Source organism: Oncorhynchus keta, chromosome 15 (genome assembly GCF_023373465.1).
Source record: "Oncorhynchus keta strain PuntledgeMale-10-30-2019 chromosome 15, Oket_V2, whole genome shotgun sequence".
NCBI classification, from domain to species: Eukaryota; Metazoa; Chordata; class Actinopteri; order Salmoniformes; family Salmonidae; genus Oncorhynchus; species Oncorhynchus keta.
Genome location: NC_068435.1, coordinates 18429044 through 18448168, shown reverse-complemented (window position 1 = coordinate 18448168; position 19125 = coordinate 18429044). Strand labels below are relative to the sequence as shown.

Sequence of the window (19125 nt, the reverse complement as noted above, 5' to 3'; positions counted from 1 at the left end):
TGTGGAAATTTTTGTTTTGACATTCTACAAGAGAAACTATCGAAATAGTGTTGTAAAATATAGTCTGCAGGCACTTGTGAATGACAAACATCAATAAATCCCACAATTCCTTGTGTAGTTCCAGAGCTCGAGTTTTGACAACGAACATGGATATACTGACAAGATACAAGTCTCTGTGCCCTAACAATGGGAGTTGTTGTCCACAAAGCAACAAGCTGTCTAGCTCCCACGTGATGGGTGGGCTTCACGTGATGTATTGTTGTTTCTACCGTCTTGTTTCTGCTGCAACCATGTTGTGATGCTGCCATGTTGTTGTCATGTTGTGTTGCTACCATGCTGTGTTGTCATGTGTTTTAATCCCAGCCCCTGTCCCCGCAGGAGGCCTTTTGCCTGTTGGTAGGCCGTCATCGTAAATACGAATTTGTTCTGACTTGCCTAGTTAAATAAAGGTAAAAAAAATATATATATATATTCAACACTTTCATTGACCTCCATACTCCTTGCTTGGTGGGCAAAACAACGATGAAACGCCACCTGCTGGAGGGAGACAGATTTCCTCCCGTTGGGCTTCTCTCTTCCCTTCTGGCTTTGATTAGTGGCTTTGATTGGGGGTCATGTGACGTTACATAACCAGGCTCCAGCTCAGTTCAAGGAAAATAGGCTGCACTGTTCAGGCATTTGACGACGGGAAAGCAACGAATAAACCACGCTGAAGGTGCAGGTAACGTCACTGAAGACATATCTCAACATAAGGAGACAAAATCCTGTTTCAGTTCGTCTTTTTTTGTTGCTTTGATTCGCGAGTGCATAGGTCGTTAAACAGACCCGCATTTACAGTGTTGAAATGAAGCGATAGTTGTTACAAAATATGTAAGGTTGAAGCTGATTTAGAAATCTGGTTTACATCCAGCATTTTTAATGTGAGTCAAGGACGTGTCTGTTAGAGTGCCACGGTTGGCCTGATGGAAACATTGAATTTGTCGGTAAACTTGACAAATGTTGACAAAATACGCTAAATGTATTATGCGAGAAATTTACGGCGGAAACGCCTTTATGCACAGGTTTTGATGTTCAGTGGAAGAGGCGAAGCGAGGGGTTCTACTCAAACAAATATGTCCACGAAGTGAGGAATGTTTGTATGGAGGTCCGAGTGTTGCATTTGGTTAAAAAAAATGTAATTAATCATACGCTACGTGATGCTTATTTTATCGAATAGAAGTTTCGCAATGGTTAGGTTGGTATTCCCTGCTATAAGTGTACGCACGTGGCATTTCGGTAACTGGAAATACAACTTTTAATCAGTTGTAGAGTGATGGACTCATTAGTATGGACATTGCCACTGAGGGCTACAAAGCTGCGCCATCAATCCAAATGGCCTGTTCATACGCCCTCATTGTCTAGAATGTCCCACCTGTTCTCGCCTGCTTTCCTTCTTTGAGAACATGTATTTCCATTTTTAGAGCGGTCACTTGTCTATCTTACCAATATAATAGACCATCTTTGATATATTAAACCATCCTATCGAAAGTCACACGATACAGGTGTGTGGTTCTCCCACTACGACTCGGGAAAGCATGCCGTTTATTGGGCTACAGATGAAATAAGTTATGAATTTATGCACGGTAATGATCTTGATGCTCCTTTCCAATAAATGATGGAGTCCTGGCTGCTGTTTTGACATACAAATTATGAAGTCAGTGCTAGCCTTTGCAATTTTGCCATGTGGCTGTTAAAATATTTAGCAATTTCATAACACATTTCCTGCTACTCTACCAATTTTGCCTTTGGGTGGAGAAACATTTAGCAGTTTTGAATGTGATATCTGAGTTAGGGTGACTAACAAGATGAAATTCGGTAAAATGTGTATAAAAAAACAAACATTCCACGTGAATTCACAATGCTGCTGCAACAGTTTGGGTCTCACGGTGCGTCAATGTCAGATGGTTAAGCATTGCACCTGTAGTAGTATTACTGTATTTCAATTCCACCTCGCAAAGTTTGTATTTCCTTCTCATTTAACTTCTCGAAGTTCTGCCATACAGGACTTTGCTGCTGTCCCTTGCCTTTCTCAACCGTTAACAAAGATCAGGGTTGCCAGGTCTAGCTAAAATTTCAAGAGTGACGACTGCTAAAAACCAGCTAATTCGGTTTTCAATCAAAATAATTGTGAGTTGAATGTCGCAAGTTAAAATATGAATTGCCCTTATTAAACTCTCCAGATAATATTCCATCAATGGTTGTCGATTAACTATAGACAAATCCGACAATAGAGTTTGAGTGTTGAAACGAGGATCTTGAAATCTCTGTGCAAGAAACACTTGGAAGAACTTCAAAACGATATTGTGCTTTTTTCTGGCAATTGTGCCAGATGTTAAGACTACAAACTTAGAAATACAACTTTTTTTATGCTAGTGGTTGTGGGATGCAATAGATCCCAAATTAATACAACTGTTCCAGACTGTTTGGAATACTTATTTCTCGCATAGAATAGGTTGACTTTTGTACAATGGGGGATAGGGAGGTAAGGCAATGAAATAGGCCACAGTGGTGAGGCAATTACGATATCACAATTAAACACTGGAGTGATGAATGTCCAAGTTGAGATACTGTATTTATTTATTTTGCACCCCAGTATGGGGATGGGGTAGTTGGATGGGCTAGATTGACATAGGCTAGTGCTTTTGCTGTTCGTTAGGCCTACTTATCTTGTTGGCTGGCAAAGTAAATGTGGACTTTTTTTTTTTTTTTTTTTTTTTTTTTTACAATATCTTCAATATGCACCTCAAAGCATCCTTCACTCGTGCTGCCAAACATACCCTCGTAAAACTGACTATCCTACTGATCCTCGACTTTGGCGATGCCATTTACAAAATAGCCTCCAACACTCTACTCAACAAATTGGATTCAGTCTATCACAGTGCCATCGGTTGTCATCAAAGCCCCATATACTACCCACCACTGTGACCTGTATGCTCCCGTTGGCTGGCCCTCACTACATACGTTGCCAAACCCACAGGCTCCAGGTCATCTACAAGTCTGCTAGGTAAATCCTCGCCTTATGTCAGTTCACTGGTCACCATAGCAGCACCCACCCGCAGCACACACTCCAGCAGGTATATTTCACTGATCACCCCCAAAGCCAATTTGTCCTTTGGCTGCCTTTCCTTCCAGTTCTCTGCTGCCAATGACTGGAAAGAACTGCAAAAATCACTGAAGCTGGAGACTCATCTCTCTCAATAACTTCAAGCACTAGCTGTCAGAGCAGCTCACAGATCATTGCACCTGTACATAGCCCATCCAACTACCACATCCCCATACTGGGGTGCAAAATAAATACAGTATCTCAACTTGCACATTCATCTTCTGCACATCCATCACTCCAGTGTTTAATTGCTATATCGTAATTGCCTCGCCACTGGCCTATTTCATTGCCTTACCTCCCTTACCTCATTTGCAGACACTGTATATACATACTATATACTTTTTTCCCTACTGTATTATTGACTATGTTTGTTTATTCCATGTGTAACTCTGTTGGATGTGTCGAACTGCGTTGCTTTATCTTGGCCAGGTCGCAGTTGTAAATGAGAACTTGTTCTCAACTAGCCTACCTGGTTAAATAAAAAAATTAGATAAGGACGTGCGCAGTTGTTTCACCGATGTCTGTCTTCACTTGTAGCCTGTGAGAAAGACCCGATCACTTGATGGAGAGCCATGTTAGTGAGAGGTGCTTCGGAGCACGCAGCATTCTGGGCCAAGGGTACAACGGCCACTGGCCACCATAGGAATGTATTCTTTTAGGGTGCATTATGGCCACACAGAGAATGCCGCCATGAAATTCTAGACATTATCAAATTGTGAATTAGATACTTATGAAGTGTGTGGAATACCTATTTATTTGTTAATTACTCAACACAGAATAGCCGCATGTGCGCACTCCCTCAAATCGTTTGGAGAAAATATCCTTTATTTTATTCAGCTTTGTTCAATTGTATTCTTCATAATTATAAAATAATGTGATAGGAGAATTATGTTCTCCAGGTACATAACCCAATTTAATTATTACTCTGTCTGCAAACCAGAATTTGTAAGATCCTGGTCGAATGAAACAGACTGAGGCCCAGCTAAAATAGTCAAAGGTTTATTCACGGGAATGTTCTAAAGTCAAGAATATAAAACAATTAATTTTATACTGACTTCTCACATACGCAGAAACACATGTCCTGCTACGCACACACTGTCAGTCTCACTACCCAGCTGACGGAGATGGTCAAATCAAATGTATTTGTCACATACACGTGGTTAGCAGATGTTAATGCGAGTGTAGCGAAATGCTTGTGCTTCTAGTTCCGGCAATGCAGTAATAACCAACGAGTAATCTAACAATTCCAGAACTACTACCTTATACACACAAGTGTAAAGGGATAAATAATATGTACATAAAGATATATGAATGAGTGATGGAACAGAACGGCATAGGCAAGATGCAGTAGATGGTATTCGATTACAGTATATACATATGAGATGAGTAATGTAGGGTATGTAAACATATTAAGTAGCATTGTTTAAAGTGGCTAGTGATATATTTTTACATCAATTTCCATTATTAACGTGGCTGGAGTTGAGTCAGCGTGTTGGCAGCAGCCACTCAATGTTAGTGGGGGCTGTTTAACAGTCTGATGGCCTTGAGATAGAAGCTGTTTTTCAGTCTCTCGGTCCCTGCTTTGATGCACCTGTACTGACCTCGCCTTCTGGATGACAGCGGGGTGAACAGGCAGTGGCTCGGGTGGTTGTTGTCCTTGATGATCTTTATGGCCTTCCTGTGACATCGGGTGGTGTAGGTGTCCTGGAGGCTATGTAGTTTGCCCCTGGTGATGCGTTGTGCAGACCTCACGCTATAGATAGTGACCTTGTCCTTGAGACGTTCTCTCCCAAATCTCTATAGTCAGGTCGGCACCAAGCTCATGTAACGGATGTGAAACGGCTAGCTTAGTTAGCGGTGTGCGCTAAATAGCGTTTCAATCGGTTACGTCACTTGCTCTGAGACCTTGAAGTAGTAGTTCCCCTTGCTCTGCAAGGGCCGCGTCTTTTTTTGGAGCGATGGGTAACGATGCTTCAAGGGTGACTGTTGTCGTTGTGTGCAGAAGGTCCCTGGTTCGCGCCCGGGTATGGGCGAGGGGACGGTTTAAAGTTGTACTGTTACACTCAGTCTGTTTAAAATACCATAAAGACATATTGTTTTACCCTAATTCTGACTAGGACTACACATTTATTGATTATGATTTTATACATAATCAATTATGTTTCAGGGCGGAATATTCGAATCATTCAATTAACAGACAATTCTCACCTATCATAATGCCACGTAATTCTAAGCAAACATTGTCGGCTAAATGAAGTAGTGTAGCCCACAGCCAATTGGCATAGCCAGATCAGGACCTAACTCAAGAGTATGCTATTCTGTTCTTCAGAAATAGACTACATTTTCTTCATATCATGTTTCTTTAGACCTGTCTAAAATAATGGATTTATTGTGAAGGCGTAGGCTATATGACATGGATTTATTACTTTTTTTGTAAATATAGATGTTCTAAAGGTCTGCATCAGTGGTTTTTGGGAAGCCAGGAGATGCTGAATGTGTAATGCCAATTACTGTGAGATCTACAGTTATTTGCTTGACAATCACCAGTTGGTGATGAACAATGCCTTTTCCAGCATGATGGAGCACCTTGCCATAAGGCAAAAGTGTTAACTTAGTGGCTCGGGGAACAAAACATCGATATTTTGGGTCCATGGCGGGGAAACTCCCCAGACCTTAAGCCCATTGAGAATTTGTGGTCATTCCTCAAGATGTGGGTGGACAAACAAAAACCCACAAATTCTGACAAACTCCAAGCATTGACTATGCAAGAATGGGCTGCCATCAGTTCAATATTATTCTCAACTTTTGGCCATGACTGTGAACTATTTGCTAGAGCACACGTGCCAAGACCAGTCGGCACATCCACTATATAACACAACATTCTTACAAACAACCATTTGAGTTGAAAATGTAACTTTTTCGGTACATGGTAATTTTAACCACGAAAGTAATTTTTATTTGCACTATGTCATCACGCACATTTTAATGGTGACACCCCTCTGGCATATTTTTTTTAATGAGGATTTTTGAATATTTGCATTAAAATCCGTCGGCTATTTGATGGAAATGGGTGAAATGTGGATACATTTTAAAACGCTGACATTTTATATTTTGCTACTTTGTATTCGCTCTAGGCTGTCATGTAGGGCTGGGCGGTATACCGCATTTTATAATATACCGGTATTGATGCACGGACCGGTTTGGGTTTTTACTTTACCTTCTATAACGGTATTTGAATGTTTGTTAAATGTGATACGGCATGTGTAATGTCCATTGGGGGAAAAAAGTTCACTGCGCTACTTCAGCCGTCTCTCTCCGTGCCGCTTTCCACACAGACTTAGCCCCGCCCTCTGTCACTCAAGGAGCACATTTGTTGTTCCTCGACCACGAGACTCTTGCGTTCAGTCTTCATGGTCAATGCAGCGCATGCAACAATATTGAGGACAACAATGCTGTATTCAGTTTGCTTTTTAATATAAATCCACTAGCGTTCTATAAATACACTTCATTTTTCTTACATCTGCCAACAGCTAGTTTGTCTTTTCTTAACAAGTTTGGCCTAAATCTTGTAAAGCTAATCGCTAGCTGATAAATGTACTGTACTGTACTGAATCAGAGCAAATTGGCTATACAGCCTGATAATACCAGTGTTGGTGTAGACCTAGATCAGCATGTTTGTGCAGCTGTGACTTCTAAATCAGAGGAATGTGCAATGTAAGATTGTTAGCTACTTCATGTAGTTAAGAGAGAACATTCAATGTAGCCAAAGATTATAGGGTCCCCTAGGAAACACTTGTCAACACTTTGGTGTGTACCCTGTCACAATAACTCCTTCCCGTGGCATTTTCATTCATTGTCCTGTCAAACACTGTATTCAAAGTCCCCACTATTATATTACAACTATAGAATTTGAATTATCATTCTATCCTCAGTGTTTTGCTCTAAATCGCAAGTCAAATTGCAATTGCAACATTTGGTTTGAAATGAGGCCTAGATGGTTTGACAATATTGTGCAGCCCTACATGGCAGTGTGGAAATGATCTCAAATGAGTGCAGAAAATGTGTAAATGATTTTGGGTTGAATTGAACCATATAAAACAATCAGAATGGAGAAGACTGATTTTTGTCATCCTTAGCACCCGCGGGTTGCGCGTTACTCATAAAGCAAATTAGAGTAGAACTTTTTATTATTCAAAAACATTAAGTACTGTCATACCATCCTGATATTTTCTCCATATTGCCCAGCCCTAATTTAGTGCACATGCATTTTTGTTTACGTCACAATCAAACTTGTGTGTTTTGAGTTTGTTGTGATTTCATGAATAGCCTAGTTGCATTTCATGCATTATATTATCAGATCAAACAATGCTGATCCTATAGGCTACAGAAATGTATTTGACCAACTACAAAAGCAGAACACTAAACTGCAAAGTTTGGGCTATAAAACACTCATCTGCAATCTATTCAATAGACAAAAAAATAAAACAAATCAAACAGAAGTTGGTAAACAAATGAACTTTTTAATTGTGACAACTGTCTTTCCAGGGATCAGAATGAATTTCCTCCTGGAAACCCTTCAAGTGATCGTAATGTCGATCTATTACAACATGGAGGCGTTTGTCCGACTGTTCATCCCACCCAAGAACAAAAATGTCACCGGTGAAATCGTCCTCATCACTGGGGCGGGCAGCGGCATTGGCCGGCTCCTTGCTGAGAAGTTTGCCCCCCTGGGCGTTTCTCTGGTCTTGTGGGACATCAACCAGGAGGGCATGGAGGAGACTTCAAGGCTAGTGAAGGAGAAAGGGTCAACTAAGGTCCACTACTACTTGTGTGACTGCAGTGACAAGTCTGAAGTCTACAGAGTGGCTGACAAGGTAATCCACCCGATTCTTATCAACTAGTCTTCCATCAAGACTATACTTTGCAGAATCAGTGTTGCTGCTTTGTTGGGTAATTCTCAGCAAGCCTTATGGTCTCCTGTGATTGGATGGCAGTGATATTAAATAGATTCCGGAGGGTTGAAAACTGCCCCAAACTGCCAGGGTACACACCCGCATTGAACCACAACCCCAAGACTGAAATCTGAGCAACAGAAAAACCGATGAGGAATCGACCAGTTCAGTCCCTCTTAAAATACCCCCCCCAGGTTCAACCTGTTACCCATGTCCATAATTACACAGCAACAATGTTATATAATCCTTACCATAAGTGAGTCGCCAGGATGTAGGAAACAAAAATATGTTGTGTGTGTCGAGTCAACGCTTGTTTTTGAAGTAATGTGGTAAGGTCAACGCTTGTTTTTGAAGTAATGTGGTAAGGTAACACATGTCTATGTTTAGGTCAAGGAAGAAGTGGGGGATGTAAGCATTCTCATAAACAACGCAGGCATCGTCACAGGCAGGAAGTTCATGGATGCACCAGACTCCCTCATTGAGAAAACCTTTGAAGTTAACACCATGGCACACTTTTGGGTGAGAAAATTAGATGACTAGTGCACATCTGCGCACACTGTCTTGTCTGGTTTCGCTCACTTGCTGTCTTTATCTGTCAGTGCAGGCATTTTAAATGTTAAAGCATTATCCTAAATCTGCCAATATATTAAAAAAAAAAAATAGATGTCTCTAACCTCATTGTAGGCCTATGTCCCTTGTAGTGTCAATTCCACCCTCAACCATCAAATGAACACAGATCTGTGTATTGATTCATATTTCATTGTATAAGTTCTCCTGCTAATTTCTCTCTAGACATATAAAGCCTTTCTTCCAGCGATGACTGCCAACAACCACGGTCATCTGGTCAGCATTGCCAGTTCAGCTGGTCTGATTGGTGTCAATGGGCTAGCAGGTAAATCACCCACTATCCATGACTTACTCCAATGTTCCTCAATACTGGACCCGGAGAGCGACGGGATGTGCAGGCTTTTGTTCCGGTCCAGCACCAAGACACCTGATGGCTAATCAATGTTTGATGACTGGTTTAATCAGGTGTTGGTGCAATGCAAGAACAAAAGCCTGCACAGAAAATCTAAGGACATTTATTTGTCACATGCTTCGTAAAGAACGGGTGTAGACTAACAGTGAAATGCTTAGTTACAGGTCCTTTTCCCAACAGTGCTACACACCCTGTAGCTATTGTGCAGAACATTACCTTTGTCTATGCTGGAAACTCTGGCCAGTACATTATGCAATCAGATTCTTATCATGGAGCTGATCAATACAGATGTTATCAGTTGACCTCGAATGGGGTAGAGGTTTAATGTGTAACTTATTGTACTACTGTACTGTAGTTGAAAGTTCCAAAAACAGACTGGGGTAGATGGACTGAAAATGGTTCAAGGACAGTCTATTTCAACACTTAATTGACGTTGACGTTGCAATGCAATTTCACAATTTAGTATAGACAAACATTATCTTTCTGTAGAGACCTTTGTTTAACCTGCTCTAAAACTGTTTGCAAATACATGTTTCCCTCTCCTGATAGATTACTGTGCCAGTAAGTTTGCTGCTATTGGCTTTGCTGAGTCTGTGGCTCTGGAGCTGCTGGCTACTGGGAAGGATGGAGTCAAGACTACCATAGTGTGTCCATTCTTCATCAATACTGGCATGTTCGATGGCTGCAATACTAAGTAAGTTATTTGCCATAAGGTGTTATACGGGATTTAATTTGACTTTAAAGTTGTCCAATTATTTTTAATGTTTTTATAAAGGGTTATCCTCTTTGCATATATTTTTTAAAAGTTTCTCATTAAAAGTTTGAGATTGAATCCTGCTAAAAGGGTTTGCATCCATGTAGAAAACTACTTTAATATGCAATCTCTTTAAATGCCAGGGCCAGTTCTGTTCCTTTGAAACTCCCTATGGGAGACTTTTGAAATTGTGTATGGTTTTTTTTGAATGACCTTGTCTCAGCATTGACAGGGCAAAATAGGTTGTGTTGAGGCATGACTTACAAAAGTTCTGTGAGACTTCCTCTCTGAGCTGTGCTTGTGAGTTACTAATGCATATTGTCACAACACTATGTATAAAAGGTCAAGTATGTGGACTGTTAATCAATGTTGCTAGTCAAAATTGCTAGCCCTATGGTACAATTAAGTGATAATGCCAGAGAAGCTGGCGTTTGGAGGATATATTGGTAGGGGTGTTGGGCAAATCGTTCCAATATATCCTCCAAACACTGGCTTCAAAGGCATTATCACTTTTATACTATGAGTTACCAACATATTCAAATGATTGACATATTTTCATTTGTGTAATTTTGATTAATTTATTCATACTATTTCATCCTCCCACAAGATACAGTCCTGACACAAATCTAGGGTTCCTACCCAAGCCGGCTGGTCGTTCGTTCTATCGGTTCGGTTGCCGGAGACTCGACCCAGTTGTTAGTATGGCAATGGAACATTTAGAACGGTCTGGCAACGTTTTTATCCCTTGCTTGCTCGCTAGCTACCCAATTACGGCTAACTTACAGTAACATCAAACAGTGCAGCCAGAATAATGGCGAAGTAGCTGCGTTTGCTTAATCTGTTTTCTAGTGACATTTATTTGGATACATCCATAACAATGAGCTAACGATGTGCAATTTCACCTGGCATAGGAAATCTGCTCTCTCGTCGGGACACTTGTTCAGAGGAGCTAGCCAACAACACAGCTAACACAATCACTTTAAATTGGAGCTGGAAAGACGGCAAACTCGCTGCATTTTGTTTTAGCTGTTTCTTTGTATATATCCATAAATTATGCCAGCTGATTCATGATTTAGACTGGCTGAGAAAAGATGCATGTCTGTCTCCTCCCGACATGTTCATTATTATGGGACACCAGAAGATCGAATTTCAATATTGAAACAATGTTGCAAATGTCGTAGACTGACAGCAAGGTTTATACAAATCTCTGTTCAAAAATCAATGCTAGTATAAAATAAATGGGAGATCATGTATAGATGCTCTTTATAGTGGAGATCAAGTTTATAAATTGCCTGGCTGGGCTGATAAAACAGTGGATTGCGAAGTGCGATGGAACAGAGTAAATAGGCATTTGAACGTCAGATTTAACCAGTGGTAACTTGTGAAATGGATACCGACTAGAATGCGGTTTTAACCACTCGGCATCCAGGATTATACCCACACGTTGTATAATTTATCACTATCAATAACAAACATAGAAGTGTGTACTGTACACAAGAAGAAACATTACATACTATGGACTGGCTACAGTTGTGCTAGGAGGTAAAATAAATTGTTTCCCCCACAGGTGGCCTCTCTTGTTGCCCGTCCTGGATCCAGACTACGTAGCAAACAAGATCATTGAAGCCATTTTAACTGACCAGGTCTACCTTCTGCTCCCAAGGACCATGTATCTTATCATAGGCCTGAAGAAGTGAGTCCCTTTGTTCTTCCACTCTACACTTCATGATGGGATAGCATGCTGGGTTTAGCTATTTGTCGCACTGCCTCAGATCTGCTGCACAAACACGCACAATGACACTGTCAGTCACTCCATTCCAATACTCAGAAATGGTTACATGCTCAAAATGCACATTAATGTCATACCCCTGGTCACAAATGGTTTCCTTCACTATATTCTATGCCCGGGTAGGGTGCCCTCTGTCTAGTTTTCTAGCCTCCCTCCCTGACACAAGTTGTTTACGTTCAAGTCTTTCAATTAGTGTAGTCCACATCTTCCCTAGATGTTAGTTTTTTGGTTTTACTGTTCCTGACCCAAACTAGCCTGCTAGTGAGTCTACAAGTCTCGGACAGGATGTTGAATTATTTACTGTAGTAATTGACGAGCAAGGATGGACAGACAAACATCTGGTTTGTGACTAGCACTTGTAGAGAAACCAAACCACCCCAAGCTTTAAGTCAAAGCATTTTTATACTGTTGGTGTATGTGGACCCAAGCATTTGAGCTGGGTTGCCAAGCAACAGCTTTAGTATTTTTGTCTAGGGACGAATGCATTGCCAGGCTAAACTGTGAGCACTTATGAAGCTTGTTACTTCACTACATCAGGCAGGCTGTCAGTTCTGATATAGTTCAAAGAAACTTGTTACATGTTATTTTTTTCACTAACATACCACATGTACTTGAATGTATCTTAAGACATTGTAACACAATGTGGTTATTTGGGGGCACATATTAATGATCACAGGTTCTGGTTGAAAATGTCACTTCACATCCACTATTGTTGGTTATTAATCTTAGATGGTTAATGCACAAAGAGTGAAGTGAGTTTTATAAAGTTGCTGACCTCCCTTCACCGTGTCCTTATAGCTCCTTGAGGTGGAAGCAGTCAGCTCTCCTGGGGAAGTACCTGGGTGCCTTCGAGAACCCAGAGCACTGTGAGACAAGCCTTAAGCTGCACTGATCTTCACTTGAGCCCCTTGCACTCTGACCCTCGTTTAACCCATGCCTATGGTCAACAAACTCACACACCCTTAGGGTGTGAATTGTGTTTTCTGTAACATACGAAGCCATTCGTGCATCAGCGTCACTGGCTACCGATAGCAAAATGTAGATTTAACGATTGTCTACATTTCACACTGTTAAGAGAGGGCTCCGAGGTGATCTGTTAGCATAACATTTACATTATCCAACAGCTTAAGGTAAATTGTCAGCATTGAATTCCCTGATACCTCTGGTGAAAATTGAATCTGCATAGTGTTACTGCATTATCACTAGTACTGAAGGTACATTCTGTCACTTTATTTGTGAAACAGACCTCACCCAAAGCCCTGTAGAAGGATTGTTCATGTGCATTGATGAATTTGCATACAGATGCATATTTTAGGGAACTAGTGAGAGTGAGGGACTTTGTTTTTGACTACTGAATTACAAATCTGTCAAAGCTGTTTGAATGTTTCACTTGGGCCTAATGCAGTTGTTAAAGAGGCATTGTGCATCAATTAAATACCTGTTACAGTATGTAGAAATGCACTTTTGTGGTTGGGTGTATTTTCAACTTTTTATATGGCCTTAATTGTAAATCCCATTGGGATATGTGACTACTTCAAGAATTATAATAAAAAATGTGTTTTTGTAAGACAAGATGAAGTCATCTGTTAGTCTAGACTCTACAATCATTCAGCAAACCCTCACTCATACCCAGTGCAAACCTAGTCAGCGCTAATAGTCGTTACAGGGGTGTATTTAATGAGGGGAAACAACCTGATACACAGCTGGTATGATTCTCATTGTACGACAATCATATATTTTCTTATCTACACCATGCATTTCTATCAACTTTTTGTAATTTTGTACCCTCCTGAACATGATGGCAGGGCCACTTGGGTACACCCCCAGAGCATATTGCATCGATCATATATAAAAATAAAAAAAACACCTTTTTCAATTTATTTTGAAGGCTATCAAAAGGTCATCAATGTCCCCCCCTCTGCCAACGTGACATCACAACACCTTGTCTTTGGCTGTATTTCAACAGTAAGCTGAATTCTGATAATTTAACTAATTGGTCTTTTTGCCCAATCTGATCAGCTCTGAAAAATCTTATGTGAAAAGTTCTGAGGTGTTGACCAAATGACCAATTAGTGGGGGAAAAAGATCAGAATTAGGCTGCCTTTGTATCTTCGTAAGGCTGGCAGGTACCGGTAATCCAAAGGCTGGCAGATGGCGCTATTGATCTGGAATTGATGGTTCCATCTTACGGTCCAAACGCATTGTATGCAGCTGGCAATACACCAGGTCCATACCTGAAACATTTTCTATTCTGGCTGCAAAGGTGTCGATTTCCTACATTTAAATTGCGAGACGGAGGAAATAAACTGAAGATATGAGTACGTTCTCTGAAACACCATTTTCCACCACCAGGCTAGTGGCTAATGCTACTTCCTGTTGCACCCTTAAGTACCGGATGCCAATGAGCAGTTGCTGTAATAGAAGCACCTGGTTGAGTGGACTGCCAGACTACATTTGGCTGGATACAACATATTTATTCAGACCTGATTAGGATGGCAATTGACAAATTATCTGCAACCTCAACATTTTAAATCTACACAAGGCATTTTGTGTTATGGAAATGTCCTTGAGAAAGAGGGCTTTTAGAGGTTTGAACAGGCTGAGTATGTCTGGTGGGGAAGTTTTGATTAGGAATGATTTCAATGGCTAGTTTAGTTCCTTGAGCCCTTTGAGAACAAGTCTGAATGAAAGAGTGAGTCGTTGGCTTTATGTCGACTACAACACAATACAGCATGACTAATATGGTAGATGTAATCACTCGCCACCAATTAGACAAAACGATTAAAGCATGAAATGGCTTCTCTTAACATCATAAGTAGTGCAATTATGAGGTTATTATGCCCTTTGAAATAAGTTTTGTTACTGGACTGGAAGACATTCAAACAGCGTCAATTTATACCCTGAATAATTTATTGGATTTTCATCAGTGTTTTCTTCTTTAATTAAGGGGTTTAATTTAGTCCCACTGATTACCAGTTAGGCTAGTGATTAATTCTGTTAGTTAGGCTAGTGATTAATTCTGTTAGTTAGGCTAGTGATTAATTCTGTTAGTTAGGCTAGTGATCTATTCTGTTAGTTAGGCTAGCTAACAGAATAGATTACTTAATGTAGTTGGTTTTTATGAAGTTCCAATGAAGTAATTTGGACTCTTCTAGACGATGTTTGTTCTCCTAATAAGCTATAAATTGCGCATTGCAGTGATCATTGATAATATGTATCCTAATTGACTGTTTTTATCACCAGTATTATACCTGCCAAGCTTGGGATTCTGCTGGGGATGTATCTGGGAGCTTTCAACTTTATGGATGCTTTCAAAGGACGCGTCAAGAAGGTGGAGTAGAGAAGAGGGGGGAAAAAGAGACAACATACTCTGTAATATTAGTGCCTCAAAGGAGATTAATACTGCCTGTCATGTTTCTGTATTTTCTCTTTTTACTTGTTTTATTCTTGTTTATAATTAATTTTAGTGTGAAGAAAAGCCTACTTACTAGTTTAACTCTGCAGACAAATTATATGTGTAGGCTGTATTGGTAATCAAAAAATTAATGTATTACCTTAAAAAAAGTTGATGTAACATTGTGTTTTTGTAGCATAAATATATGGTGTTAGCTCACTACACTGACACGTAAGTATTGCTAAATTTGGTAGCTATTTCACTCTTGTACCGTTCAGTGGAATACGTCCTCTTTTTGGCCTAAAGGAAAATTGGAAGGTTTTTATTATTATTGACGCACTTGGTTTTTTGTATTTTTATGTTAACTTGTTGTAAAAGGTCCATTGTTTTGAGGTCGAACCAGTTTCACCGACAGTGATAACCAGAACCACAGATGTTGAATTGAAGTCAACTTCACAGAGTAGTATGGAGGTACAGTATACTGCAATGTTGTCATTAGCGGTTAGATTACCTCATGCGCACACATGCACAATACACATTAGAAAAGGCCTAGTAGAGAAGCTTAAACTGTCATGTAAAGGATAATTACCTGTGTGTACTGGACTAGTTTTGTGAAGTTCTCTAAGTCTACAGTAGCCTGATGACGGTTTACTCTACTGCCATTAGGATAATCAATGAAGTAATAATGCACATGCATCCAGTGTCTCTGTACAGAGGTGCAAGGCATTGGATCGGAAGGTTAGGATAAATTAAAATGTTCCGAGTTTGCAAATACAGTATTTGTCCTCTGAACCTACCCTTTACATTTGAACAACTGAGCTGTTTATTGGTTAAAGGAAGATGTTTTCTGTTGACACTGAAGAGTTGACAATATGAGCTAATAATTTTATTTCAACCATGTGTCCTGTTACATATTAATTATTGCTCTTTTAGCATCATGTTTTGTGTAACTGTTTATCTGAACATTATCCATTTTTAAATGTGTTTGTTGAAAGCAAAATGATAATGGGACATTTATTAATAGTAAAAAGTTTGAAATCAGTGTTCTGTCAGGCATTTTTTAAATATTTTTTATATCTCCGGTGGTTCTGGAATGATCCCTGACCAGGTACTAAATGTGGTTACTTGGTGATTGTGGGATCATAGCCCCATCTTGTGGAGAATTTAAAACCTGTTCTAGTCCTGTCAATTACTTTCCTGACTAAAGAGAGACTCGGTCTGCACTTCACTCTCCTCGCTGTGTACCATGTCGGTCTGCACATCACTCTCCTCGCTGTGTACCATGTCGGTCTGCACTTCACTCTCCTCGCTGTGTACCATGTCGGTCTGCACATCACTCTCCTCGCTGTGTACCATGTCGGTCTGCACTTCACTCTCCTCGCTGTGTACCATGTCGGTCTGCACTTCACTCTCCTCGCTGTGTACCATGTCGGTCTGCACGTCAGCCAGGCTAGTGAGTGACAACAGTTGGATTCAAACCCAGATGTCTCCAAATACAATGGATGCATCTGGGGGAGATTTGATGTATTCATTTAATGTATTAGATAATCTTTTAAACATCTGATTTAACCTCCTGACTCTTCAGTTGTTACTCAGTTTGTTATCTCATCTGGAGAGAATTGCAATATTGTTATCTAGATGTGAAGTACAGTTGACTTACTCATGCTGACCTTGGTGTAGGTTTGCATAGTCTAGTGGTTAGAGCGTTGGACTAGTAACCAGAAGGTTGAAAGTTCAAATCCCTGAGCTGACGAGGTACAAATCTGCCGTTCTGCCCCTGAACAGGCAGTTAACCCACTGGCCTTCATTGGAAAATAAGAATTTGTTCTTAACTGACTTGCCTACTTAAATAAAGGTAAAATTAAAAAATGAATGTAGTGGTGAGATTATTTTGGACATTGGAATACTACATTTTGTTCACTAGAGGTCACTGGTGTCACAGAGGGGATAGACCGTTCTTGGAACCCTCAGAAGCCAAGCAGCCTGAAATACAGTGCAACAAAAATTCTAGTCTGGTACCAAAAATGTTTTCTTGCACAGAAATGTATTCCATTGATAGTTTAAATGCATTCATTTATGTGAGAATAATGTATTCCAGAACAGACATTTCACAATGCAAATCATAAGTGATTAAGGTTATTGTCTAAGGTGCGCAATGCCCATACATCCCTTCCTTGGCTCTCTTGATGTTACATGCTCTAAGCAGTGCACACTGAAAGGCTGTGCATGGTCAATCCAATGTCTGCTTTGGCCGTGCAGCATTTACAGCCAATTTATGCTTGATCTGCATATGTGGTCAGCGGCGCCGTATGGATGGTGTGACGCGATTGTGGAGCCTCCAGAGGGATCCCAAGGCCAAAATGAGCGCAAATTTGATTGGTCACATACACATGGTTAACAGATATTAATGCGAGTGTAGCAAAATGCTTGTGCTTCTAGTTCTGACCATGCAGTAATATCTAACAAGTAGTCTAACAATTTCACAACTACCTTATTCACACAAGTGTAAAGGAATGAATAAGAATATGTACATAAAAATGTATGAATGAGTGATGGCTGAGCGGCATAGGCAAGATGCAGTAGATGGTATAGAGTACAGTATATACATATAAGATGAGAAATGTAGGGTATGTAAACATATAAAGTGGCATTGTTTAAATTGGCTAGTGATACATTTTTCCATTATTAACGTGGCTAGAGTTGAGTCAGTATGTTGGCAGCAGACACTCAATGTTAGTGATGGCTGTTTAACAGTCTGATGGCCTTGAGAGAAGCTGTTTTTCAGTCTCTCGGTCCCAGCTTTTATGCAGCTGTAATGACCTTGACTTCTGGACGATAGCGGGGTGAAGCCCGACAGGATACAGCCTGACAGGATGCTATCGATTGTGCATCTGTAAAAGTTTGAGTGTTTTTGGTGACAAACCAAATTTCTTCAGGCTCTTGAGGTTGAAGAGGCGCTGCTGCGCCTTCTTCACCACGCTGTCTGTGTGGGTGGACCATTTCAGTTTGTCCGTGATGTGTACGCCGAGGAACTTTCCACCATCTCCACCACTGTCCCATCTATGTGGAAAGGGGGCTGCTCCCTCTGCTGTTTCCTGAAGTCTGCTATCATCTCCTTTGTTTTGTTGACATTGAGTATGAGGTTATTTTACTGACACTACACTCCGAGGGCCCTCACCACCTTCCTGTAGGCAGTCTCGTCGTTGTTGGTAATTAAACTTAATGATTGAGTTGGAGGCGTGCATGGCCACGCAGTCGTGGGTGAACAGGGAGTACAGGAGAGGGCTGAGAAGGCACCCTTGTGGGGCCCCAGTGTTGAGGATCAGCGGGGTGGAGATGTTACCTACCCTCGCCACCTGGGGTGGCCCGTCAGGAAGTCCAGGACCCAGTTGCACAGGGCGGGGTCGAGACCCAGGGTCTCGAGCTTAATGACCGGTTTGGAGGGTACTATGGTGTTAAATTCTGAGCTGTAGTCGATGAACAGCATTCTTACATAGGTATTCCTCTTGTCCAGATGGGTTAGGGCAGTGTGATTGCGATTGCATCGTCTGTGGACCTATTGGGGCGGTAAGCAAATTGGAGTGTGTCTGGTAGGCAGGAGGTGATATGGTCCTTGACTAGTCTCTCAAAGCACTTCATGATGACGGAAGGGAGTGCTACGGGCCGGTAGTCATTTAGCTCAGTTACCTTAGCTTTCTTGGGAACAGGAGCAATGGTGACCCTCTAGAAGCATGTGGGAACAGCAGACTGGGATAAGGATTGATTGAATGTCTGTAAAAACACCAGCCAGCTATCTGCGCATGCTCTGAGGACGTGGCTGGAATGCCGTCTGGGCCTGCAGCCTTGCGCGGGTTAACCCGTTTAAATGTTTTACTCACGTTGGCTGCAGTGAAGGAGAGCCTGCAGGTTTTGGTAGCGGGCCGTGTCACTGTATTGTCCTCAAAGCGAGCATAGAAGTTGTTTAGTCTGTCTGGGAGCAAGACATCGTGGTCCGCGACGAGGCTGGTTTTTCTTTTGTAGTCTGTGATTGACTGTAGACCCTGCCCACATACCTCTCATGTCTGAGCCGTTGAATTGCGACTCTACTTTGTCTCTATACTGACTCTTAGCTTGTT

The 19125-nt window shown here is 41.0% G+C and overlaps 1 protein-coding gene across 2 annotated transcripts; it reads left to right on the top strand.

The window, feature by feature from the left end:
- The first annotated feature begins 586 nt into the window (after positions 1-586).
- Positions 587-16051, top strand: LOC118394575 (epidermal retinol dehydrogenase 2-like). Of its 2 annotated transcripts, none has more exons than XM_035787880.2 (7): positions 587-721; positions 7688-8016; positions 8482-8613; positions 8887-8986; positions 9623-9767; positions 11395-11520; positions 14860-16051. In XM_035787880.2, the coding sequence occupies exons 2-7, from the start codon at positions 7696-7698 to the stop codon at positions 14954-14956; spliced, it is 921 nt and encodes a 306-aa protein (XP_035643773.1). In that variant the 5' UTR covers positions 587-721; positions 7688-7695; the 3' UTR covers positions 14957-16051. The 2 variants fall into 2 exon arrangements, with proteins under 2 accessions (XP_035643773.1, XP_035643774.1); XM_035787881.2 differs by lacking the exon at positions 14860-16051 and adding an exon at positions 12415-13188.
- Positions 16052-19125: the final 3074 nt, after the last annotated feature.